Source organism: Pezoporus flaviventris, unplaced genomic scaffold (assembly GCF_033815535.1).
Source record: "Pezoporus flaviventris isolate CSIRO_AGI_PZ_B2104156 unplaced genomic scaffold, CSIRO_AGI_Pfla_v1 ptg000031l, whole genome shotgun sequence".
Taxonomy (NCBI): Eukaryota; Metazoa; Chordata; class Aves; order Psittaciformes; family Psittacidae; genus Pezoporus; species Pezoporus flaviventris.
Window position 1 is genome coordinate 53594124 of NW_026892579.1, and position 27851 is coordinate 53621974.

Sequence of the window (27851 nt, forward strand, 5' to 3'; positions counted from 1 at the left end):
GCTTGGGATTTCATTTAGGTATGATAGGGATAGGGCAGCAGTGAAATTCCTGTCTGTATCCCGGACTGAATTTCACATGGTACTGCAGTAGCGGACTTCATGATTTGGGTGCTTGTAGTAGTTTTTGAATCTTGAACCATGTTCTTCTTTCTGAAGACCCTAGATGCTGGTCCTGCATCAGCTTTCATCTTCTACTCTGAGAAGTGCTGAAGCCTATGAAAATCTGAATTAATTTTCTCTTTTTCATTTAGACCATGTCTATGTTCTCAGAAGAAAGATACAGATCTGTGGTAGGGTAAATTTCAAACAGTCACAAGTCAAAAGATGTTGCAGCAGCTACTCCCTTCTTCCCTGTGGGCAAGGATGGTTTACAAGACCAAATCCAGCTTAAAAAAAAATAATCCATGAGGCTGCATCATTAGCATTTCAACTTTACTGATAGTATCACTGATAGGATTACTGTACCCTCAGCAGCAATTCCAAGGGATCAAGGCCAAAACTCTACCCTACAGCAACTCCATGATTAATTCTGTGGTGGCATAATATTCTGATGTGGCAAATTTCAGCAACAATGGGCCCATCCATGTGGATTTCTAAACCAACACACTATTTCCATGAAGACAAATGAAAAAACCCAAACCCTCAGCTAGGTTAAGACTTAAGCCTGGCTATATTAAGGACAGAATGGTGTTTTCTCCAAAGACATCCCAGCTGTTTCAAAACAGTAACTATAGTGTGGAGTAGGATGGGAGGGAGGGGAAAGGACAGAAGGGAACCAAGAAACATTTTATGATCACACAAATGATTCAGAATATGAAATGTTTTGCCTGTACATTGGAACAAATCATGAGTTACCCCCCTGAAGTCTGAATTATGCAGAGGTTAAAAATGCACAGGGTCTAAGGAAGACTTTACTTTCCTCTCTTCTTTGCTTTCATGTCACTTCATGCCTAGGAAATGAGATGGAAGTGCTGGTTTCCTTGACAGTGAGTCCTAGAACACCTTAGTGTCACAATACGTTAAGAACAGGCAATCAGTTACCACAGCAACTGGAAATTCTGAGTGTGATGAAAGCCCATTTTGGGGCATCTCCGGAAAGAGTCTAACATGGCAACTGTGCCAGTGGTAGCTCCTCTCAAGCTTGCTCTAGGTATAGATCTACTAAAGGGACAGGTTTTCTCTGGCTTTTGAGACTGGAATGAGCTCAGCATCAGCTGAGGAGCAAGGGAGGATGGGGAGCTAATTTCTCTGGCACTTACTGCTTGTCTTTGGATAGAACAGGCAGGACTTCAGCAGTGAATTTACATGCCTGGAGACTGTCTGATGCATGTTTTCAATTGCTCCAAGCTTGGAACAACAGCTGGTCTGCTGCATCATTGCAGGAGATGTTCAGGGAGATATTTTGGGCCTTTCTGAGACTAAAACCTGAGCTGTTGAGCAGGAAACATCAAACCAAGATGCCAAGGAGCAGAGTGCCAAGGAGAGCTAACTGAAAAATAAAAAAGGATTTTTGTCTCTGGGTCCCACCTCTAGCCCTCAGAAATGGCTTTATGTGCTCTGCTGCCCAGAATTGACATACCAAGGCAGGCTTTTACAAGCTTTCCCTGAAAAAAGCACATCTGCAAGAGGACACACATGTACTTAGTGATGAAGACAGTCTCCAAAACAGGAAACATATGGGAAGCTCAAGCCCACACCTCTCACTGCTCTAAGTATTGCAAGCAGCATGTTGGGATGGGTAGGACAAACCCATCCGCATCCTTCCTACTGAAGCTATTTGTCCTAGGATACTCCATAACATATATACCATAGAAACATAGAACGGTTTGGGCTGAAAGGGACTTTAAAGATCATCTAGATTCCACTCTCTGCCATGGGATACATATAACCCACTGGATCCCATAACAATACAGATTAACTCCTGTATTCTCTACATCCATTGGCTGTAGCTTTTAGTCTCCACTCTGGGAGCCCCATGAATAAGATGATTATTTTCCTCTTTCTGTCTGTCCTTCTATTTTGACTATCCACTCACTGGAGCAGAGACTGCCCGACATTATGTTTGCACAGCAATTGCTGTAATGAGCTCTGGTCTTGGTGGGGGCTCCACAAGCTATTGAAGTACAAATAATTAATCACAGGAATAATTATGTTACAGTGTGGCCAGTACCAATGCTACTCCTCTGAACTGTCATGCATGATAATACAGATTTAAAAGCCCTGGTGTTTGATTAGCAGGCTGCAGCCTTTTATATTTGATACTTTCATTTAGATCTACCCTGATATGTACTTAGAGCCATGGAACACACCACAGACAACATTTTTCTGTTCTCTTTTTTGTAATTTATTGTAGTGCAGGAAATGAAAAAAAAAAGGTTTATTTTTGTGTTTATACACTTTTTGGAAGAACATTACAATTTTTACTTTTTCTTACTAAAATTATTTCAGAAAATAGGCAGTATAGGTGGTATTACATGTTGTGAAAATTTAATTGTGAGAGAATCACTGATCTTACAAATTCACCATTCTCAAAGACATCAGATTACAGGTTTGTGATAGTTAAGACGAGCCCAGCCACGTCTCCATGTCAAAGCTCTCATAACATAAGCAAATTTATTAACCCAAGCAAATAAACATACCCGAAGGCCTTAGCTATGCAAAGCATTTAGTAGGTGCCATAACATCCCAGTTCATCTTTTTAACAGCATTTTGAGCCAAACTTTTAGTAATTTCTCTCCAGATTACAACATTGCAAGGAAAACCCATGAGCTGCATGGAGCAAGAAGCTGCATTTGCCAACAGGTGCAATTTCTGCCTCTGCTTTGGCATTTAATGATGTTGGTGAATGGGAAACTGCTCAAATTATGGAAAGCCGCCCCAACAAGTTCCCAAATCTTTATGCACTAATGATGCAGGCATGCTATATCTATCAGGGTTGCCGGTGTTTTTTCAGATTCCCTAAAGCAAAGCAGAGGCAGTGGAGTAAGCACAAGCTATTTCTTGATCCCAATAGGGCAGGAAAGCCCTGTTCCCCCGAGGCCGCAGTATCCGCCAGGGTTCTTACTGAGGTACTGCTGATGGTAATCTTCAGCGTAATAAAACTCTGGAGCCTCCCGGATTTCTGTTGTGATGGGACCAAAACCGCCCCCTGTCAATACCTGTCAAGAAATATGATGGAAAGCCATTAGTGGTTTGCTCTCTACTCTGCTGATGAATGATGTTAGGTTTTCTCTCAGCAGGAGCCACAGAGATTTCTCAGCACTTGGACCACATTTGCAGTGCATCTCTGAAAACCCTTTATCCTTGTTCTCATGTTGTTTTGCTAGGAGACATTGTGGGCACCAAAGCAGGCATTGGTGAGAAGAGGTAGAGCACCCTCCTGCTTTAATGGCTCATTTGTTAATTTGCCATGGCCACACATTTGTTCTCTCCTCTTCATGAATCACGCCAGGCAGGGATGTGGTGCCATCAACAAAAGTGAAAAACAAATGTGAAAGGCAGCAGAGCACGCTTCTATCAACCCTGGCCAGTGGCCTTGCAGCGTCTCAGAACTTCACCAGGCAGGTGCCTTAGCTTTGAAATATGCTGTCCACCCCAAATATCCTTATGCCAAGAAGACTCTCTGGGTGAAATTTTGGCCTCACTGATGTCATAAAGAAATAAGAGCATCTGGGTTGTTCTTCATGGAGTTTCTACAAATCCATTCTTCAAAAAGAACAGTTCCATCATGACCAGAAAGGTATTTTTAAGGCAAATAATGGCTTATTCCTGGAAGATTTGCCAATATGTGGACCAGAAGCAATAACCACTTTGAAAAGATTAGGTGGGGATTTTAGACTCTAATTTCTTTCTGATATCCCCTAACTGAATTTGAAACTCCTGAAAGGTTTCTGATGGAGGGAATTTCATTTTAACATGACTTGCCATGACGTTTTACCTATTGAATTGTCCTTTTCTAAGGAAACTGGTAAGCACCAACATTTTGAAGTGAATTCTCATCTCAGCGGGGACATAACTTGTGCTCACTGAAGTCCACAATAACCTAATAAACACTGTAACTGATGTCAGACTACTGTTGAAAAGCATACTTCTAAAGTACTGGATGTAGACAGAATTGCCTTGCTATCAATCAGACTTGACAGCAAGACCAACGCTAAGAACAAAGCATCAGCATTTAAGATTACCCGATAAATATATGTTCTGTCATCACACTAATAAAAAAATCAAGTAAAAGGAAATCATCACACAGACTCACAAAAACAGAGCTAGTAGATCTATTTTAAGACATCAAGTTCAACTTCTTTCACCATGGTACAACAACTAATATCCACCTTATTTTCAGCAAACTTTTATTTAACTGCTTCTGAAAGTTCTTTGGAGATGGAGATCGTTCAGTTTCCTTGAGGAGCCCATTCCAATATTTACAATCCTGTAGAGAGTTTCTCCTAAAGCCCAGCCCAATTAAGTCCACTGCTGTCATTTAAGCCCACTGTTGTGGTTTCCACATCCGTGATGATGTGGAAACCACATCCATGATGAATGGATGTCAATGTGGAAAAGAAATCGTTCCCTTCATCTTTACAGCAGTCTTCTATAGACTTGGGGGCTGGCCAGAGAGAAAGATGACATGTAATGGAAGCAATGCTTCCTCACAGCATTAGCTAACACTTAAATAATAGGCGATTATTTGGGACCAAAAGGCCTTCAGATCTCCTACAACAGAGTTTTTTAGACCCTGCCTCAGCACATCTAAGTACTGACCAGAGCCTGACACCAGTTGCTGGATTTTATAGAGCATTAGTCTGATTTATTCTAGTAGTTTCACTGCCTGAAGGTTACATTTTGCTGTATTCAGTTTTCAGTCAGGAATGAAACAATAAGATTGGCACAAAATCCATGACTGACCTGTCTGGGGAGCCCCTAAATTCTCAGCTCAGGTTAGGAAGATGTTGACTAGTTAATTCATTGTATATGAACACAACAGCATAACAAGACAAGTTTCACAGGAATCTGGTCTTATTTCCCCCTCTAAAACTACACATAAAACACAGTTACATGAAAAACACAAACAGTGTTTTTCATCTTTGGGACAGGCTTTTTCCCAAGGGAATCAGATTATTTACCAAGGGAATCAGATGTGTGAGCAAAGAAGATAAAAAATGTGAATATCTGTGTGTGTATATACCACATCTCATTGGCAGGAACTAACACAAAGTATCAACACAACTGCTTTTAGAAAGCAGCATTTCACTTTCTAAACTTCCTAGCAAAGAAAAGCACTTTTAAAATTATCTTCACTCCAGAGAGATGGCACAAACTCTGTCATCGTGGGCATTACTCATGTACTTGCGGCTGTAAATGTATGTAAAATTGGCTTCCCCCTGCCTTAACTGTGTCATGCTAGAGGGATAGATATTTTTCTACTGTGCAAAACAGTATTCGTTACAGGTTTTTACCTGGGACTTTCCATCACTGGCCTAATTTTGTCAGTTAGAAAATCCATTCTGTTCAATAACATACCACAAGAGGGCATAAACATCATTTATCCCTCTCAGAAATACTAACAGCCTATTAAAACACTGCACGCTGAATAAAGCAGAAGCCCAAGACAACTCATTATATTGCACTTTGGTCATTAGCAAAAGATACCAGCACTGTTGTCAGAAGCAGCAGGAACCCCAGGCTCCAACACTCTGCCAAACACTACCTTGACTGTTTTGATTTTAAATGGGAAAATATTTTTCTCGCACTGACTGTGTCGATGCAAAGATAAAAACATCACTAGGAAAGATGATGAAATTCATGATGTGCTGGTGCCGGCAGGTGTAAATCAGCCCATTCTTGATTGATTTCCTGCTGCCAAGGCAGATATAATTTGATGATACTCCTGTTCTAGCATTTAGTCCTTTTTAGTCCGGCTTAAAATTCCTGAGCCATCCAATGTGACCTCCCATTTTCATGCTGCAGCCAAAAGTGCTACCGCAGCTTTTGCATACAGAAATAGGAAGAACCAAATAAAAGACAGTGTAATTAACCCTTGGGACCTTTTACTCAGTGAGGATATTTTTTAGGCACTTTTTGATCTTTTTCCCCCAATATTCCACTGCCTTTCAGAGAATTAATTCATTAATTCATTCAAGGGACTTGTGTGGCTTTTGTCATAGGAGAGATCATACTAGAAGATCACAATGATCTTTAGCTGATCATGATCCAGTCCAAAACACCTGGAAGGTTCTACTGGTGAGAGGCCAAACCAAACCAGAAGCCAAATCTCACTCAGGTGTAGAGGGCAGAGGAGACATGACCAGCTTGGTCTGTTTGGATAGGTGCTAGAGCAGGAAGATGTTGAAGCCAGCACTGAGAACCTCAGTACTGCTACTATTTTAAAAACCCTCTGCTTTTAGCATGTAAAATATATTGTGTTTGGTGAGTTTCCTAATTTGTTATAGCCTGTGAAAGTTTTTTCCTGTTGTTTGCTTTAAACTTCTTGCCTGACCATGTCATTACATCCTTCACTGCAAAAAACAATGCCTTATTCACTCTTTCCATAGTGATCTTGATTTTACACCTCTGTTTTAATCCTGCTCATTCATTTCTTCAGCCAGCTTCACAGGCTTAGACTCCCTGCTTCACAACTCAGGTCAGCCCTTTCACCCTTTCCTGCATCTCTTCTACTTCTATTTTACTGCTGCATTGAGATGGGGTGACTGGAATTGCACTCTATTCAAGATCTCCACAGATTTATTCAGTGGTGTACTTACATTTTCTTTTTTATTCTCTATCTCTTTCCCAGCAATTCTTAGCATTCCACTTGCCTTTCTGACCTCTGCTGAGCACTGAGCAGACGTTTTCAAAGAACCATCTGCAATGACGCCAGAACCTCTTTCGCGGGCTAATTTAAACCCTATCATTGTGTCTGCACTTGACTTTTATCGACATGGAATTTCAGCAGCTATCTTATTGCCCAGACGTTTGATACTGTCGGATTCTTCTGCAACTTTATGTATCCATGTCTACTTTTGCTTACCTGGAATATCTCTACACCATCAGCAGATTTGGGCATGTCACTGATGTCTGTCTCCCTTTTCCAGCTCTTTTATGAGCATATTGAACTGTACAGGTTCTGAAGGCAGTAACTGGTAATCTCCCTTCACTGCAAAAACTGCCCAGTTATTTGTGTCTTTTATTTCCTATCTATAACCAGGTATTCATTCAGAAGAGAAACTTTCCTCTTATTCTAGTGCCCGGCTTGCTTTTATGAACCCAGTCTCTTCAAAAGACTATATTATGTGTGCAAGACATGAATTTTCTCTGCTCACATCAGCTCTTCTCTGAAACATGTATTCTATGTGTGTCTGCTAACTTCTGATAACTCAAGCAATCTGCAGCATAAAACATCAGACCTAACTTGCCTATAATTCTGCTGGATCATCTTGAAGATATCTTAAGCACAGAAGCAACCCACTTTTAAATTCCAATTTAAATGACAGCTTATCCGTGATGCTCGTGTGCAAGCAATTGCCAATTTTATTTCTATTCATACCTAAAGCTGACCACAACCTGATTGCACTGACCTGCCACTGTTAATTTCAGTGATTTGCTTTGAACTTCTTTTGCTATAGCTTGAACTTGAGGCAGGTCCTTAAAATTGCAACTATTACCTGCCATGGGGAACCCCCCAAATTCCTCAGCTGAGGACACAGACTTCAGGAATTACATAGCTTTCTGCTCTGGTATTAATTGTGTCAAGTCCTTCATGGTCAGCTCGAGCTTTGCAGATGCTTTGTCTCCAGAACTGATTCTTAAAATGCTCAGCTATCCTAAGGAAAAGATATTAGTTAATTAGTGACCTGGAGCAATTATTTTAGATGCAGATTTGCATCTATATTTGGACTTGCACAGCACATACTGGCAAGAAGTAGTTTTCCTTCTGGTGGCACCAAGACTGGAGATGTGCACCAAGATTCTGTTTAGAGCACTTTCACTACAGATACTGGGCCATTAAGTAGCTAGTGCTACTAGCTCCATCTCTGCTGTAGTGAGGGGGTCCCATAGCATGTAGATGCAGCTAGAAAGATTTTAAGCGATGGTCTAGCCATTTAGAGATGGTATCATCCCATAGATGTTTTCACTTTCTAACTTAAAGGCTATGTACTGGGTTGCTGGAACACAGCAGAGTTTTGTGTGTTACTGAAATCGGTTTGTTCCACCAGCACCAATTCACTTCAGTTATGCTAGGTGATACGAAATGCTGTACTCAGCAGGGGAGATTATATGGTAGGCTGCCAAGGAATAAACCAAACCAGTGTAACCTCAGAAGGCTGCTATTCACTTACTCCCAAGCAATTCTAGCACGTGATACTTCTGCACTTTGATTTGCTACTGCCCTCTGAACTGACAGTAATTGCTGCTTCAGCTTTTTGTAGCCATCTGATTATATTGAACCAAAGTATGTCAAAATATTTCATCATTCAACATTACAGCATGGCAAAAACATATTCAAGGTGTTTGGCTCCTTGTTTATATTCAGATGGAATTAGCTAATATTTGTAAAGTGCCCTAAGAATTCGGAATGAACAGTGACAGAAAAGCATGATTCCCTTGTGCCCCCAAATATTTGTAGAAGCAGGCTGGAAGCCACTAACGCTTTGATATGTTGTGCTAAAAATACATGATTCATGCAAGTTTAGAGAAGGGGTCAAACTCACTTCAAAATCTGACCAAAAAAAAAAAGGCTTTAAAATTGGTTTTTGGTAAATACAACAATTTAATTTTCGGAGCAGAGTCATTAGTAAAGTAGCAGAGTATTAATTTGCTCCAAGCATTTTGTGGCTTTTAATAAAAATAGCATCATCTGTATTGCTCAAATACACATTTCAAAAGCAAGTTTACAGCCTGTACTCTGGCTGCTGCAATTTCCAGTTTGTCTCATGTCTTAGCAAGCTACATGAAGATACTGCATTTCAAATGCCCCCCCTAAAATCACTGATATTGAAAATACCGCAGGCTTGATCCTCTGTAGGATGGGATTATGTGTACATCCTAGATGCATGATTACTGTGATATTTTTAACTGGAAAACACATTAACTGACTTTGCCAAGTTGGTAGAGCAGTTGCTGGCAGGCTTGGGAGCAGAAATTCATCAATCCATGCTCACTTGGTCCAGAGTACCTAACTTTGGTCCAGAGGAACTAACACAATGAATAGCATGAGGCCTTAATAACGTGCAATTAAGAATGTTCCATTTTCTCCTTCATTTGCAAAGTGTCATATAGATATGCCTCTCCTTTCCTGCAAGACCACCTGCTCTGCAGTATCAAAACTCAATGATATATTATTTTAAATTGCCTCCTTTGTGCTGCCTTCAGATGGCTGGAGCACCTCACTGGGAAACACTCAACTGTTATTTTAGCAAATATTAAAATCCCATTTGTGTGTGGCATCTAGTCTTCTCTGAACACTTCTCTATGTCACTTACTGATTCTGGCTTTTCCAAACTGCTTGAGGACAGTGACCTGTACAAAGCCCTGGAATGGGCTGAAATCATGTGTGTTGGTAAAATCTCCATTCGCATTCATGTAGGTGACCTCTTTTGGAAATTGTGTGTTTATGACAAGAAGAAGGATCCTGACAAGGAAAAAGTGGGAGCAGTGGCTGGCAAGTCATTTAAGTCCAACCCCAGCTACTGCACTGGGCAGCAGCATGGCCTGGGACAGAACTCCACGTTGTTCTGTTTCCAATTACCTCACTGCACAGGGGATTCAATGATATTGATATATTTGATAGGTATTGCAAGAATTGATTAGCTAATGTTTTGCCCTGGGCTTTGGAGTACTACATAATTAGCTAATGCCTGCACACAATTTTGGAGTGCTATATAATTTCTAAGTATTATTAATATCCTTGCAAGGAAGCTATCAAGTTTCAGAACTCACTTTGCAACATGCCTTCCGCAAATTGGGTGAAATTGAAACTGGGAATGATGGAATTATGTTGGTATAAATTCTGCGTCCTTCATAGTGTGGGCATATGGATCTAAGAGCAGAAATGGTGAAACCCACGGACTTTAGAGCTTTCTTTGGTCTTTGCTGTGGTAGAAAACAAGCTGCTATGTGACTACATTATAAATCTGAAGACACAAATATCCTGCAGGGACTACACATAACCTAATCAAAGAGGAGAAATGGTGTTACACGGGCCTGCTGGAATTGTTCATGAAAGTGCATTCTTCCAGTGTGGCACAGAGAAAATGCAGATAAGAAGGAAGTACAACAGAAACTTAAAAGATGGTGGTGCAAAATCTAAGCTGAAGAATTTTTATTCTCATGTATAAAACTGCATAACTTTCTCAGAGCTTCTGCCTATTGACAAAACCCACACATGCAACAGAGCACATCACATGAATCGAGTAAACTGAACCTAACTAGAGACACAGCTTCATGAGCCTTAAGGGAAAGCTGAATGTATACACATAGTTTGTTCCATTGGTTTGAAGATCTGTTTATTCTGAAATGCTTTTCTCTTAAATACTTAGCTTGAAAGAGGCTGTTTGGTCACTCCTTCCTGCCAGAGGGGAAAGAATTACTGGGCTTGGATATAAATCAGACCTGCCAAGGTAAATTACAGTTGGCCAATAGCCTAGCTATTAACATATCTGAGGCCCCAAGTGGTTATGCTCAGAGGGCCCAGGAAGGATCAGGAGTGCAGTTAGTCTGATATTTCCTACTATTTTACATCTGAGTGTACTTCCTTGTTGCCCACAACAATCAGCTATGCCAGTTGAAATGACAGATTTATACAGACAGACCTCTTTGTACCTTCTAGCAATGGGAAAAGATGAACATTGAATTTGTCCTAAGGTGTATTTAATAGAACTGACAGCAAAATAAAATCTGCAATTCTATTTTTTCCTTTTAGATACTGATCGTATGAACATGCATAGAAAGGAAGTTGTATCCTGCTTTCCATCATATCAATCTAATTCTGGATTCAAAGCTTTTGCCCCTGATACTGACTGGTATAACAGGATCAACTTGACCCACAGTCTTTACAAGCTTGACCTTCAGAGTAGAGCTTCCTGAACACCCATCCTGCCTTCTCTTGAGGGAAGAGAGAGGAAAGTGAAGAATGGCACCAGGGAGCATTTAGGAGGTATAGGAAGATAACATTAGCAAAGATAAAAGACATCTTGCTCAACTAGCATCTGGGAACTAATTAGGTGTTGAAGGGGCCATTGAAAGAGATGGAAATTCTGTTTGTGTAGCCAACTTTAAGGCAGCCAAACAGCCTTTTACTGTACATCCTGCATGGATAATTTATGATGGCTAAGAAAAGATATGCCCTGTTCTGACTTTCAGTGATCTAAAGCTAAAATCTATCCGTGGTTTGAGACAGCAGTCTGTTCTTCACTAAGCGCTCATCCATTACTCTCATATTCCTGAAATGAAAAATGGCCAGGTCCAAATTGAGATGGGGCCACTGATAACAACCCACATATGGAGCAATGAAGCTTAGTGCAGAATCTTCCAAGTTGTTGCAGACCAGAACTGGTATCATAGAATAATTTGGGTTTTAAAGGACCTGAAGATCATCCAGTTCCAACCCCCTATCACGGGCAGGGACACCTTCCACTGACCATGTCACCCCAGGCTCTGTCCAACCTGGCCTTGAACACTGCCAGGGATGGGGCATTCACAGCTTCCTTGGGCAACCTGTTTCAGTGCCTCACCGTGTGTTTCTCCACATGATGCAGTCCTGAACGACTCTGAGGTGCTAACTTGGGTCCATAAGCAGTGAAATGGTAAGATGAGGCAAATCATGCTGCCTATGAGCAGAAGAAAACACTCCACATATAAATACTGTGTTGACAAGACTCTACCACATCCATTAGCTCTGTTACCTCTGAACAATGCTTTGTAGCAAAATGCAGACTAGCTTGTGCGATGCAAGGTACTCCCTTGTGTACATATCTTTTGCAATACTTGGAAGTCACTCCAATTATTTTTCGTTCAGGGAGATGCAATGTAGAAGTAAGAATGTCAATTTCACATATTTAACGAAGAGGGCTCAGTTCAGCTCTACTGTTACGCTGACATAATTTTATTTTTCTTACTGTAGTCCACACTGGATTTATATCACTTCCACAATATATAAGCATGACAGTTTCTCAGGAAAATATGTGCATTTTTAAGAGGAATAAACAATTTATGTTTTCCTATACTCATCCTGAAAAAAATCCATAAATTATTTCTGTTGTGATTTCAGGAAAAGACTTTCAGATAGAGACCAAGCACGAATATTTACTTCTGAAATCATAAAAAATTGGTATACTGGAATATCTGAATGAAGATACTTATAATGGAAATTGTTGGGCAACCTGTCATCTCTGACACTTATCTTGTCCCAACAAGCTCTGTCCTTCTTTTCAGCCTCTCATGGCCATTACTGGGTAGATCCTAAACCATCTCATTCCCAAAAAGCTGGGAGATGATTTGCACTGTGCTGTCCACCATCTTCAGAAGATAGAGTTGTTTGTGGTGAAAGCTCTGAGCCTACTTCCTAGAGCAGCAGTACTATCACCCAGCTGGTCTCTGACGGTTCTGGTGACTTTCAACAAAACAAGTATTCCCAATCTCTCTTTCTGCTTTTATTTCTTATTCTTTAAAATGGCACTAATGCTACTCTTCCTTTTTTATTCCTGCTTTGCAGGGCATTCGCTGATTTTTACAACGGCCATACATGAGCCACTTGGCACAACAAGGAGTCTGACCGAAGTGGCAGGCTCTACTTGCTACCATTAGCACAAATATTAAGAAAGTCATGATATAATGTGCCTCAGAGCCCCTAGGTAGTCTGAGACCTCAAGGGAAACTCTGGACATACTGAGGCCAAAGGGATTTTGTCAATACTGTTTGTTAACCAAACTTTCATGCAGCTACAAGAGTGCACACTGGAGTGGAGAATTACTCACCTTGAACACTTAACCTCTAGACACCTACTAAACAAAAAATGCTGTCACCTTTGAAATCTTTTCAGTCTATATTGCTGTTTTCTTATATAAGAAAATATCTCAGAGGGATGAAACAGGGACCTAACACTCCTAACAATTTACAGCAGAATTATTGGTTATGCTATACCTTAAATACCCAGTCATAGAATCATTTATGTTGGAAAAGACTTTAATGATCAAGTCCAACCATTAATCAAGCATTTCCATGTCCACCACTAAACCATGTCCTTAAATGCCACATCTACACCTCTTTTAGATACCTCCAGAGACGATGACTTCACCACTCCCATGGGTTTCCAGTTCCAGTGCTGGACACACCTTTTGGGGAAGAAATTTTTCATAATATCCAATCTAAACCTCCCGTGGGTCAACTCGAGGCCATTTCTTTATGTTCTATTGCTTGTTACTTGGAGAAGAGACTGGCCATCACCCCGCTACAACCTCCTTTCAGGTACTTGTAGAGAGTGACAAGGTCTCCCCTGAATCTCATTTTTCCCAGGCTAAACAACCCCAGTTCCCTCAGTCTCTCCTCTGGATACTTGTGGTCCAGACCTTCATAGAATCATATCACCAGAGAATCATAGAATGGTATTGGTTGGAAGGGACCTTAAAGCTCATCCGGTTCCACCCCCCTGTCACAGACAGACAGGGACACCTTCCACTAGACCAGGTTGCTCAAAGTCCCATCGAACCTGGCTTCATCAGCTTTACTGCCATTCTCTGGACATGCTCAGGCACCTCAGTGTCTTGTGTTGTAGTGAAGGTCCCAAAACTGAACACAGTATTCAATGGATGAGCTCATAAGAAACGTCTTGTGCTCAAGTGCAGCTTAAGCAGATGGGGTGCTAAAGGATGTCCTTTGAAAATGAAAAAATGAACATCATATTACTCTGGTTTTGTTTAAAAGTACGATTTCATTTATACTACAGATATAGCAAGGAATGTATGTGACACAGCACAGCGTTCTGGGTAGTCTGTCCTTGTCTTTCGCACAAGATAAGCACAGAATGGTATAAGAGAAGCAAAGAGCCTTGGCTACCTCCCCCAGGCATCAATAAATAGAGAAGGTAAAGATCCAGCATGAGATTGATGCGGACACCATTCACAGCCTGGCCCATTGCATGTCAAATGAAACATAAACTGAGGTCCTTCTTCATGGTGAGAAAGGCAGGAGGGACTTGCCAGCAGCAGATCTCTAGGATCAGTGCAGCTAAAGTTCTGTGAAAATTCCTACTAAAACACCCACTTTGGTTTGAAATGGAATCCGTACTTCTCTGTGCTAAAGCGTGTGCCGTCAGACAGCTGCTGCATTTCTAGCTGGGGTCTTTCTAACTTTTCTGTCTGACCAACTGAGTTTGGTGGAATATTTTCTGGATTTTTTATATGTGTAACAGATCACGGACAGGTTGACCACTTCAAGCAATTTGGAACTTTCAGGATGACAAATGCATAATTACTACTAAAATTATTTTTGAAATGGTTACTAGAGAATACAATTCTAGCAATACCAAGGACTGAGAAGTCAAGAGGAAATAAACAGAGCATGTTTTAATCAGAGGATAAGTGGTTTTCCAGCTACTATAAATAGAAAAGGCTGCAAGAACGCATCCGACAAGCAGAAGAAAGTGTGAGGAGGGCAAAATTCCACAGTGTTTTGGCTTTGGACTTCAGAAGGTAGTGAGTATGAGATAGTGTGAAATACAAAGAAGCCTTTGTTGTTTACATCTGAAGTTTAAAAGTGGCACAGTGTGAATAAACAAAGGATGTTCCATGAAACACTGCAGCAGTGATGTATTCGCTCCATTTGAGTTCCAGAAACGGCATGTAAATAGAGGCATTGCCTTCCTGTTTGAAAAGAGAAGGAGGTAAACTTTAAAGCTTGCCTTCCAGAAAATCTCATTTACCCAGATCTTTAGGTTTTTGATAGGCTTTTAAGTGGTAGAAAACATGAGAGCTTAATAAGGCTAAGATCCGGATCATTTAGCATTTGCTTTCAGGTTGGTTAAGCTTCTGAGTAATGATACTAGTACACATGCTTTTGAAAACCTGAATTAGCTATTTGCTATCTTTTCTTGGGAAAAAAAAAAAGTTTTACCCTCAAGTACTGGGATAATATCAAGCAATTTATTTTTTGTGTAGGTACAAACAGCCCGTACTGCCATGATAGTTCCATGAGTTAAACAGATTATTTACACAGGAGGATGCATTATGATCATTGATAAGGGCAGAATCTAAAAATACATAGATTTAGTTAGATAAAGTTAAGAAGTTATGCTGCACAGAACATGATTCAAGTTATGGTATCTGTACGTACCTTTCAATGCAATGATCCCCCCATATCTGACAACTCTTCAATCAAATTTGATTTTAATTAAAAATACTCTAACTTATTGCTATGGCACAGATAGAGGGAAACTTTTGATGAAGTTAAAAAAAAATTGTTATGGTTTGAATTTGCTCTGTGAGAGACTTTGGAGCCAGTAGCTGAAAACACCTTTTGAATAAACATGAACAATGCTGGAGTATTTCTGTACAGATCGGTTTGGGTTGGCTTATCTGATGCTGAAACCAACTGATTTCAGTGCAGAAGGCAGGGTAATGCTGTCAACCATATGCTTTCTCTTTATTGTGGTGAGCTGCATATATGCAAGGTACCGGAGTGGCATCTGAAGGACAGAAGATGCCTCTTCAGTATATCATGAATGTGCATCAGACAACAGAATTAAAACCCAGCAGTCAGCCCATGTACCAAACCAGGTTCTTGTTAACCTGATAAAGTATTAAAGGGAAATGGATATAGCTGGGATCAAAGAGAAGCTACTAAATCCAGTGTCACTTGGCATCACCTTGATAGTTCCACATCCAAACATACATTCCTCTGAAACCAGCACCACAAAAGCTATCTAGGAAGCGCAAACTCTAATTACTATCCATCTACAGACTGGTGAAGATTTTGGCATAGACTTCATTTTCATAGCAAGCTGGTTCACCAAAGAAAATCTAAAAGATCTGAGTTATTCTTCGGTCATTAACATCCACTTCTTGTGTGAGCAACCTCAAAAGCAGATGGCATCTGCTTACAAGCCCATGGACTGAAAGCGTAATGATACTCCTTAAGTAAGCAAATATGTGGCAAAGAAGTCAAACTTTGGATGCTGACTAGAGAAATAGAAATAAGACCTCCACCATTTGCAATGCAAGTTCACTTCAACAGCCCAAGCTCTGTGCATAAAATATTTAATACAATTACTTGTACAGTTTTGAAAACTGGTTACTTGTGCCTGCAGCAAAACAAATTTATCAGAAGAAGGGAAAAAATGCACTTGGCCAGAACATGAGCTGCAAAGCCAGGCATAGTTATTTCATGCCCCTCTGCAGCTGCCAAAAACCCTGAGAGTATGGCAGCATGTGGGGAGGGGTAAAAACAAAGATCATTCATAAGGAAATGGGGTAATTGCTACAGCTTCAGCTCCTTCACACACTGTCTCTGAATGAGCTTCCTCTACATAACTCTGATCAGACTGTTTCTGAGCACGAGAGAGCAACTGTGTGTATCAGGGGCCTTGTGAGCTATCTATCTTTTAAATCCACAGTTTTCTTTCACAAGCTACAGTGCTTTTTTTCACAAGCTACAGTGGTTTCTTATTAAAAAGGGGCACCTTAAGTTTACAGAAAAATAGCAGTGAAGGAGATCTCCAGCTTCTTTAGCTTATCCATCTGCCCCAGGCTCTTACCTACTCCTGGAAGAGTCTAGATACAAACTGCTCTCATATATGTAATTAGCAATGCTCACTACAAACATACCCCACAGGAGAGGCTTGGATGTTTCAACAAGATTCACAGTTAACAAGTTAATTTGTCAGTAAGCTTAGAAAATCTAAGACTGTCTTGGACTTCAAATTCCACTTGATGTATAAGCCTCCTAGCACTGACGAAATGCATTAATGCATCTGGAAAGGAGATCTGAATTTGGCCATTAGTAAAACAAAATACCAAACTGTTTGTGGATGGATAGGAAGCAAAGAAAATGCAGGGAATGCACTTTACATTTCAGCGAGAACCTGGCATTTGCAGCACATCTTCCTGCCAGCTACAGAACAGCAGTGACTTGGCAGAGGTTTGATAGCCAGATGTCATCCTCATCTGGTTCTCTTGGCTCAGGATGTTTCTTTAAATGAACAGCAAAACAGAGCAAGTATTGGGTCTTCCTGGTGCTACTTGCACAGTAAGAAATATAACTAGGAAAGGTCTTCTGGGCGATGCCACAGTCCTCTGAATCTGGCGTTGCTTTGCACCATTTTGTTGAATTTACAGCCCTCACCAGGCAAAATCTGGGATTAGGAATCAGAGTTAACAGGCCAAGAACAAAACCGGATGTAAGGATTTGCTTGACAGCTGCCTCTCTTCAGGTGATGAATACAGAACAAATGATCTCCCTGTGTACTTCCCCAAGGCAGTTCTGAACACATTTCAGTACTCAGAGACCTGGGTGCATTTCCAAGTGATAAAATCAGCTATGCAGTTATATTTTTTTCTTCAAATATATTGCTATCTCTTTCCTCAACTGTAAATTTTCAGTTCGTTGTTTTATTTAAGGATAGAGATCATTTGTTTTCTGCCTTTCTATTAATACTACCCTAACAATAGCAAAGAAAACCATAAGGGTAATCCCCATTTAAAACCTGCTGGCTTTCCAGTTCTCTGTTATTTAAGTTAGGTCAAACTATTAAAGATGTACTGATAAATATGGAGGTACGCAGTCTAACATTACATATTCCTCCTACCACATGGTCCTTTAGCTACAGCACAAGAGTTGAACTAATGGGCAAATGTTTGCCAGGATTTTGATGTGGCAGCTAAGTCACAAATGCCTTCAGACCCAGGCAACAAAAGACAGAAGTACGTACCACTCTCACTGCATGACTGACCTTATATCAGAAGGAGAATCACTTTTTAAACCGAAAGCCTGATAGCACGCATGTATGTTTGTATACACATCAATATGTGTGATAAGAAGGCTGCTTTGTGGTAAAACCTGCCAACAAACCCATTTCTTTGTAGCCATCTGCTAGGAAGAGAGCAAGCACCTGTTAGGAGCAGCTGCTTGAATGCAGAATGTAGGTAAGAGAAAAATCAGTTTCATTTTGGAATTGGCCTGCTGCAGGTAGCACATGGCTGTCACCAAGAAGGATGCCAAGTGGTCCTTTTTAAGTTTGTCCTAATTAGGAAGAGGCTAGCATTATGAAATCTCAAAACTGTTCATTTAGGTTATTATGGCAAGTAGAGAGAAAAGATGGGGCTCCTGCCGCCGCACCCCAAAACACTTCCCCAGCTTCCATTAAGATCTCTGCCCTCTTCCCTGCCTTTTCCTTTTATTTTTGAAGCAAGAGCCCAGAGAAAGCTAACAGATCATTTGGAGATGCTGTACATGGCTCAGTGCCTCTCTTGGCATGGCAGGCTGCATCAGGACACATTGCTCCAAGGAATCACAGTGTTAGCAACACCCCTCAACTCCTTCCTTTCAAGAACAACTGCTTCCCTTTTGCTGCCTCTTTACGTCCATCTCAGTGTGGGTCCTCTGAGGGTTTTACAAGGAGGAAATGAAGGGGCTTGGTCCAAGTGCTTGCTGTGATCAAAGCTATAGGTACCAACAGATGCCAACCTTGCCAGGCTGTCATTTCTCCTGGGGAAGCAATGGGGGTCCTACCGTATAGGCAGCAAGAAGTGGGCAGGAGGGACATATTAAAGGATTTCCATATTCTTCCAAGTGTTATATCCAAGATCACAAGTCACCATGGCCTCTCCCACCATGCCGCACACTATGGATGGTCTCAAATCTGCTGCCCTTAATCCATGGTTAAGGAATAAGGTCATTCAGTTTGTTCTCTCCCAAACTCCCAAGCAGAGACTGTTATAAAATCACAGAATGGTTTGGGTTGGAAGGGACCTTAAGGCTCGTCCAGTTCAAACCCATTGCCACAGGCACAGACACCTTCCACTAGAGTGGGTTGCTCCAAGCACCATCCAACCTGGTCTTGAACACTTCCAGGCTTGGAGCAGCCACAGCTTCTCTGGGCAACCTGTGCCAGGACCTCGTCAGCTTTACAGGGAAGAACTTCTTCCTTGTAACTAATCTAATCTCCTGTTTTCCAGTTTACAGCCATTCCCCCTTGTCCTATCCCAACATGCCCTTGTAAAATGCCCCCTTCCAGCTTTCTTGCAGGCCCCTTTTAGGTTTCTGTCTAACTTTCTTCAGCTAGTGAGTGCAGCCTTGGTGCCCCACAGCTGAGCTTGTGTGACACACAGCCTGTGTGACACAGCCATGCACCTTATGGAAGTGGCCAGAATCTGCTCATGCCGGGGTACAAAAGATCTTTTGGCCTTAAAGTCAGCAAGACTGCAGGGGATTTTCCTGTTCCTCTTTACCACACAGTACTACATCTAATAATCATTGGGGGAGGTATAATAGGACTGTAATAAGCTCCTGTCTACATCTAGGTAACAGCACCAGGAAGTCAATGGATGGGTTTCCCTTGGACAGGGAGAATTTGCAATAGACACTGATATTTAGGAGTTCTTTCAGGCCCAAATAGCTTCCCTTTTTCTCTTTTCCTCTTTTCCCTGCTTCCTTAGGTTCTTCAGCCACCATTTCTTGTCCTTTCAACCCCTTTTTCCTATCTGCCCATCTTCTGATTTGCCCTGTGTCACCATCTGTGCTATGAGAATGATAAACATTTGGCTTACATAACCTTTTTATAAATGGCATGTTCAACTTAATCTCAGAGACTGATATTTTCTTAAATGGCAGCAAAGAACTACACTAAGTGTCACAGTATGCTCAAAGGTGAAAATAACGCACCAACTAAGGCTAATGCACAAACACAGACACTGTCTTGAGAAACAAGGGATATTCCCAAAGTGTTTTTGAGGCTCCAACCTCTGTGATCTGCATTACAGTTCAGTTGGATTAAACGCTGATCAAAAAAATTCCTGATTTCTGGATGGGAAAACTCCCATTCATCTTGGGATATGGAAACAAGAACAAGTATGTGAGGCTGACAGAGAAATAACATTTCTTCCGCTTGTAAAGGAGTAAATTTAATATTGGTGCAATGAAACATACATAAAATCACACAAAGCCATCCTGCAGAGTCAGTTCTCCATTCAATGCTGCACTTTAAATTGTGTGGTTTAGAACAAATACCTTTGGTCAAGCAGGATTTTTTTTCTTAATGCAGATTTATATCTGTAAGTACATCTGTAAGCATATAGATTCATGCCTCCTGGGACATGCCTAATGGGCTCTGAATTCACTCTGGCTCATTTCTTTGTAAAGCGCTGGTTATACAGTGGAAGAATTGAATAAGGTCTTTCACTGATGGATGTTTTTCCATTTTGAATTCAAATATACAAACTGAGATCGCAGGTTATTATTGCCATGAGAAAGAACAACAGAAAATGCAAGAGCCATAGATTAGGGAGTCAGTGACACAGAAATATTCAAGGACAAGATGAGCTAATTAATGTTACCCTCTGCCCTCTAAATCAGTCATATATTTACTTAAGTGCTTCTGCACACCACTAACCAAAGGGCAAAGATTCAGGAGCATGCAGAGAGGGTAACTCTGGCTGTCTTAGCTCCTTTTAGCCAACAAAGCCCATTTGGTAGTAAGGTTTACCTCCCTCTGTCTTACACACTGCAATTCACTGCTTGGTTCGGGCTGTCAGAGAGAAGATTGGGATGTTGAACAGCCCAGTGCTGGTTTAGCATGTAGAAGAGAACAGGAAGAAGCCATTAGAAGGAGGTGTGCTGAGCTCAGTATTACAGTACGTGAGAGCAGAAATCAAAGGTGTCTGTGCCCAGGCATGAGAATATCCAACCACAAAAGCCTTCCCCTAGATACAACTAAAGAAACACAGGCTTAATTCATTTTTGAGAGCAGCCCAAGCACGAGTGGATCTCTTCTACCCAGTAAACCTGCTTGGGGTACCCTGAAATACTAACATATTAGTATTCTCCACATTTTTACCGCTCGCACGAACTCAGATGAAGAACTGTCAAATTGGGAAGAGCACAGTCTTTGAAACAATCTGGTGAAAAGTCCAAACTCTCCTGCCTTTTCAAAAAAAAATCCAGTGACTGAAAGGGAAAAAAGGAGGAGGAAAAAAAAAAAAAGAAAAAGAAAAAAAGCCTTGTTCATGCTGTTACAGTTTAGGAACTGCTGGCATCCCTGTCTCCAAAAGGAAGGGGAGCGGAGAGCTGACTGCTCAGCAGCTGAGAACGTGTGTTCTGGAAGCAGCATGTCTGAGCAGATGGTGAAATGATTACTGCCAGTAAATGTTAGAGCCCTTTTTTTTTTTCCTCTCTTTTCCTTTTTTTTTATTTTTTTTAACTTGAATTCTGAACAACAGGGGGAAAATAATTACAAAGAACACATGAAAGCAGCTTGATTTCTTTTTCTTCTCTAAAAGTGTGCATGTCTTGTTCCTTTCTAATACCTGACGCCGCAGAAGTGGATGTTCACTTGGCTTGCTGGGCTGGCAAAATCTAGCATCAAGCATTTTGTTCTGGTGAGTTTAACATGGCTGTTGTATTTAAAGCTGTGTGTTCACTGGGAAATAAGGAAGTATAGTGTATAGGACCTCAAACCTGAAATGCTGTAGCTGTATATATTGTAGCCCAAGGGTCAGCCTTTAAACAGGTGCTGTGCTGGCTAGCGGTGTTAGAAACAGTACTTGGGCTAAGCAATGGGAATTATGTTTGGGCTATGCCTCTCCCTCACATCATCAATGGTTTTGATTTTCCTTCGAACCCTTCCTCTGCCAGACCCTCTCCAAGCTCTTTAGGCTCCAGACCCAGGTACCTCCCATCAGGCTCCTTGTCTCATCTCCCTCTCCAACATGTCTGAGCAGCCCCAAACAATTTCTAATCCCATTAGCTCCCTTGTTCTCCTCTCTCTGTCCAAACTTCTTCTTTCTTTCCATCTTTAAGATATGATTTTTTCATTTTTGCCTTCTAGCCAGGCAGCTTGCTGCTCCTCATTGCATGGGGTGCCATTGCTTTAAAATCCCAGGAGAAGCCAGCTCCCAAATTTGCAAAGAGCAAAGATCATCTGTGATGGTGAGGACCATCCCTGTTGCTTTGGAGTCAGTGGAAAGCACGCTGCGGCAATGGGAGATGCACGGTCAGAGCAGCATGACACCCCACAGCATCTCTGGAAGGCTTCAGCTGTTAAATGCTGTGACTTTTTTTTTTTTTTTAATGCCTGTAAATTAAGAAATTTCCACAGGGAGATCAAAAAAAGGCAGAACATGCGCATGAGATGCCACCTAACTTCTCTACAAGAGATATCTCAACACTCTAAGGACATCCTCCATAACCTCAAATTAGGAGAATGGTCTACTCCACAATGCATGTCAACAGCTATCCACCTCCAGAGAGTAGTTCAGTCCTCCTAAAATTTCCCTTGCCATCCGGAGGTGCCTATAATGCTCCATTCATGACAGAAGATCCCACCATTTCTTTATTCCTGTGTTAGGTGCCAGAATTTCCAATGGTGACTCTGGTCAAAGCAAATCAAATTTACAGTTAGAAGACCAAGACTTCCCTAGATATTTCTTTAACACTGTATAAGGAAAGGAATGATCAAAATCTGCTAAATTCTCAAAGATTATTATTATTAGCCATGAAACTCTTCTTTGAAAGTCAGCTATGGTTTTCAAGGTGAAACCTAATAGTAGTTAAAGAATAAGATTTTAATTTCAGTCATAATAATTTTGAGGCTTTGGAGGGATATTTTCAATTACAATCACAGCTCTTATCCCTTGACAGTTTTCAGGAAAGAAAAGAGAGGAATAATTGAAATGTTGCATCTTCATTCAAAGACTCCACCACTTACCAAACAACTGAAATGAAGGGTGCCAAGAAAGTCAGCAGTGGACTATTGCATGAATACTTCTCTCCTTGAGATACAGCACTTGTATCAAGGACACACACCATCAATAACGACAACAGCAGCATTTGTCTTTGCAATTTAATGGTATTCAGAGCCAGCTACTCAAATGCTTGCTTAAATAGTAATAGCATATATACAATCGGACAGATACTGGTCCTTGTCATTAGGCAATACTAGCATCTGAGTTCAAAGGCTGATCATTTTAGTTGAGTAATAATGGATAGTATTACAAAGTATTGTGTTGAAAATATTCCTTTACATGAAACTACCCTGTTCCCACAGAGCATGAACCTGGCTATGTCTTTCTTCTGTACTATATCACTGTGATTTGAAGAAAAACACTTGTGACACCAGTGGGATAAAACTTCATGCTAAGTTACCAGGGAACAGGACAGGTTTGGGGTTGCTTTTTTTTAATTTGTTATTTCAGCTAACTGAGCACATTTAGATCTAAGATCGACAGCACAAAACCAGATGACATGGGAATACATTTTAAACACAACCATTTTTTGTATGATCAATAAAATAAAAATCAGTATCAATGAAGGAAGTGTGCAAGGGATTTAGTTTGATTTGAAAATGACACATTTTCAAGGTGATTTACACATTCACCAGGAGTGGCAAAGAACTTGCCAGGCCCAGAAGCAGCTCTGAATATCAGTTTTGTTATCCTGTCTCAAAGCACATTTACTGTAAGTCCCCTCTGCCTGCCCACTAAAAGTGTTTGCCTCCAGCTACTGAAGGTTTTTCTCATTATCTTCTCTGAGCCTGGCTTGGTGAAAGGCAAATATCCCACAGTTCTTTCTTTATAAGGTTTATAAAGTGATATTGTGTTCATCAAGAACAAGGCCAAACTACTCTAAGACCTCTGTACAACCCCAAAGGTGTGATATTGTTTTCATGATTCCCCTGAGTACACTCAGGAGCTGTGTAAAGTAAATGTGCCTGCTACGGCTGTCTTTACAAGCACATCCTGTCTGATGCCTATTTCATAGGATTATAAAGCGAGGCTTATAGACCTTATTATAAACATGCCCAAAAAAGTTGTTGTCAAATCCTGTGTGGTGAAAATTAATTTGCGATCCCACAAATGCAACACAAGATGTGTAAGTCTGTAGATGAGAGGTTGGGGCAGGCCCCTTCCCTGCCTGGGTCTCTATGTACCCACCTGTAAAACAGATCTTCAACATATCTACATACAGAAGAAATACTTCAAGGCTTAATCGTATAATATGAGGATACTGCTCGACCTTGTGAACTGAACAAGCGTTGCCTGACCTGGTGAGGAGTCTCACGAGATGCAACCAAGAAGACCATACACCTTTTTGCTGGAAAAAGTGATGATTCTCATGGCAACCTTCCACCTTATTTCCCTCTAGTTAAGATGCATCCCATCCCTCATCTTGACAGGAAACCCAGAAAGGCTGAAGCTGAGTAAGTTGTGCATTACAGAAAGGATAATCCTGTTACCTCTGCAGCAACAACTCCTAAGCAGCAGCTCCTGGGAGCAAAATGAGGTATTTTAACTTTCAGCAGAGCTTTGCTCTTCACCTTTAACTAGTTAATGCTTCTGAAGTGCTTTGAGAACCTGGGGCAAAAAATACAATATGAAGCTTAGACTAATTCCACATCAGCTTGTTGTATCTGGCCTCTTAATGAGTATAATTTAAAGAATTCCACTAACATAAATGCATTCCAACCATCACTGCTCCCCAAAAAAGGAATCAATTGAAGGAAAATGGTCCATGACAGGAAAGAATGAGAGATTGATTAAATATTTAAAGTGTTACTGTAAATGAACAAGATGCAGAAGCCAGGTCAGTAATAAGCTTCCCTCTAAGCCACTGGGAACTTACATTAATGCTGCACTTGACTCCTGCAGGTCTCTCCCACACGCCAGCAAAACTCTCACAAGTTGCCAAGCAGACACATCGTATAAAGTGGTGTGTTAGGCTACGTGTGTGTGTATGTGTGTGTGCAAGACGGAAAGAGAGATTTAACTGCTTCTGCACTTCCAGCCCAGTAAGACAGGAGAAGACAAGAATCAGAAACAGTATTCCTTTGGATCTGGAACTGATGTCTAGCTGCTAGGCAATCAAATTCCCATAAAAGATTCTGATACTGTTAAAGAAATTTGACAAAACATAAAACAAATGGATTATGTAGGTTGAGACTCCTTACCTTTTAGACAGAAGAGGTGTTGGAATTAACACCAATTTGGTGTTGGAATTAACACTCATTTCACCTCATTTTTCCAAAGAAATTCATTGTATTACATGCATAAACTGTGTCCTGCCCTTAGTATAGTCCAGCTACAGAGCAAAGGCCACAATAAATACAAAAGCCCGCCTTATTACAGGTGACTAACATGATGGCCCTGGCAACTGTGATGTTTAAGCTTAGTTCAGACTCACAAATATAGGAAAGGCAGACCTTGGGCCTGTAAATATTCAGCATGCATAAGCAGACATAATATATCTGACAGACTGCTGAAACACATCACTTTAAGCAATATTAGCACTCATGGGAGTTTCCAAGAATGGACAGAGTTAACAGTTCTTAATTTTCTGGAAAATTTTGACTGAACAGCTCCGTTGTGACTTCTAATACTAGAAATACTTAAGTATTTGATTTCATGCCAGATGGGAAACTATTTCTGATAAAAGTAAAGATGCTAATTAGTACAAAGACTCTGGCTAAAAGAAAGATGACAGAAAAGCACCCTAAATTAGAGCAAGATTAGACTGGAGGAAGATTAAAACTGGAGTTCTTCAAGGCACATTCTTAGGACTAATCCTGTTTCATATGTTCATTCATTTCTTTGACACAGAACAATAGAAATCAGTTGACAAAACATGCACTTGCAATAATCCATCATGGTATACCACAGTTTGCGCAGATTTTTGCAAGTCATCCTAGTTTTCTAAAACAGAAGCAACTACATTTCCAGCTTTCCTGATGCATATTTGCCCGATCTTTTCTCACCTGTGACATTTCTATTGGTCTACATTCACTGCTCTATGGTTTTGTTGAAGAACATCAGCCAAAACCATGCACAGAAAAACAGCTATGGCTTTGTGAGAGGGCAACAAAGCAGGTTTACTATGTATGGCATGTAGACTAACTCCATAATATATATCTTAGGATCTATTTGCATATTTTTCTAAGAACATGGCATAATTTGGTCCCATTCACATACTCATTCTAAATCTATACCTATAAAACAGCCTCCTAGACTTTCAGTTTTCCACTCCAAATGCATGCAGTTAAACTTGCTGGGCCAAACCAGAGCTCTGAGCAACTCTATTCAATGCATCTTTCTATTTGACACAGCATAAATGTCAAAACTATTGTTAACTTCTCTGACTAGAGCATTCCAGTGGATTTCATACAGACTTTACAGCAGTTTCATGTAGGCCACATAAAACCTCAGCTTGCTTACAAGAATGTCATGAGGGGCAGTGTCAAAAGCTTTCTTGCACAAAGATATGACACCTATTACTTCCTGTCTGTCCAAATGGCTTTTTATCCTGGAAATTAGATTAGTTTGATGCCATTTGTTCTTGACAAGTTCATGTTCACTGTTACTTAGCTCCTTGTTATCTTCTAGGTGCTTGCAAAGGCTCTGATTATTTGTGCCAGCATGTTTCTAGGAATTGACTTAAGAGTGGTTGATCTCTTCATTGTCAGGTCCTTCTTTCCCATTCAGTATTAAGACAGGGACTGCCTTTTTCCAGTCCCTCCAGTACCTTGCGTATCTCCTGCAAATTCAAGCCACTTGTAACTGCTAACAGCTCTGAGACCAATACAAGGGAAGTGTAATATCATCATAAAAAAACAATGGAGCTTTGAGAGTGGAGCATTTAGAAATGGATTAAAATGGTGGACTTCAAATCTTTGGCTATTAAAAGCCAAAGAGCTAAGAAGGATAGAACCCCTTTTTTTCTTGGTAACATTTGATATGAAGACCGTGAAGTAATTACTGCTTCCTTTGCTATCAGACGCATCTGCTCTAAGGGAATTAAGCACCATTGCTTTCAGATTTTCTAATTAATTAACATAAACAAGTTATACTCAAAGATATTGTTCTCAGCCTATACTTACTGTGTCTGCCCGAAGAACCCCATTAGCTCCTGAAAGATTGTTTTATTCAATTATATCCACAAAGCTAATAAAACATAATATGGCTACGGCCATACTAGTAAATTAAACTGTGCCAGGGCATGGGCAGAGAAACTCAATCATCGGCAGTGCTAAGCTTTTATAGCAGCCCAATGCAGGCTTTTAGCCCACGCCAACTAACACTCTTTCCCATGCTTTCCAAGCATGTTCAGAGAGTGCGGGCCAGGGATCATTCCCAAAGGTAGGTTGCAAGTGGCCACTCTGTTTCTGAAAATGAAGGACTTTAATAATATGGATGAAGCCAGACTACCTTTCAGGCTTCGCCCCACTGACATGATGTACCTATTAATAAGGCAAGTGCAATCCAGGGATGCAATCACTCAAGAAATCTTTAGGAGAGAGAGAGGTAAGTTAACCATTTCCTCCCATGACAAGGTATACCACAGCAGCCTGCTAGTGTAACTGTCTAGAGTATTTGCTATGTGGTTTATTCACATTACAGAACTTTACACAGCATAATTTCAAAGGCTATTTGCGGCACCTCTTAATCTGTTCCATATGAGTACTGTTATGTTTTCTTTCCCCCCCATTTGTACATTATCAAACAGCTTAAAGCTCTATTCCATTAATTTATCTGCTGATGACATGAGTTTAGGTAAGCAGTGCTAAGTAATTTTTCATTTTGATGACACGTTGCCTCTGATATTTACATCTGTCTCCTGCCATTAAATGATATTTGCAGCTAAGCCCTTCAGAATTATGT

The 27851-nt window shown here is 40.7% G+C and overlaps 1 protein-coding gene across 4 annotated transcripts in view; it reads right to left on the reverse strand.

Moving 5' to 3' along the window:
- Nucleotides 1-2366: 2366 nt before the first annotated feature.
- The window catches only part of MSRA (methionine sulfoxide reductase A), a 277959-nt gene continuing 252474 nt past the window's right edge, over nucleotides 2367-27851 (reverse strand). For all 4 annotated transcript variants that reach the window (XM_061461158.1, XM_061461157.1, XM_061461160.1 and 1 more), the window contains one exon: nucleotides 2367-3158. In XM_061461158.1, the coding sequence (XP_061317142.1) occupies nucleotides 2994-3158 (165 nt within the window). In that variant the 3' untranslated portion in view covers nucleotides 2367-2993. The remainder of the gene's footprint in view (nucleotides 3159-27851) is intronic.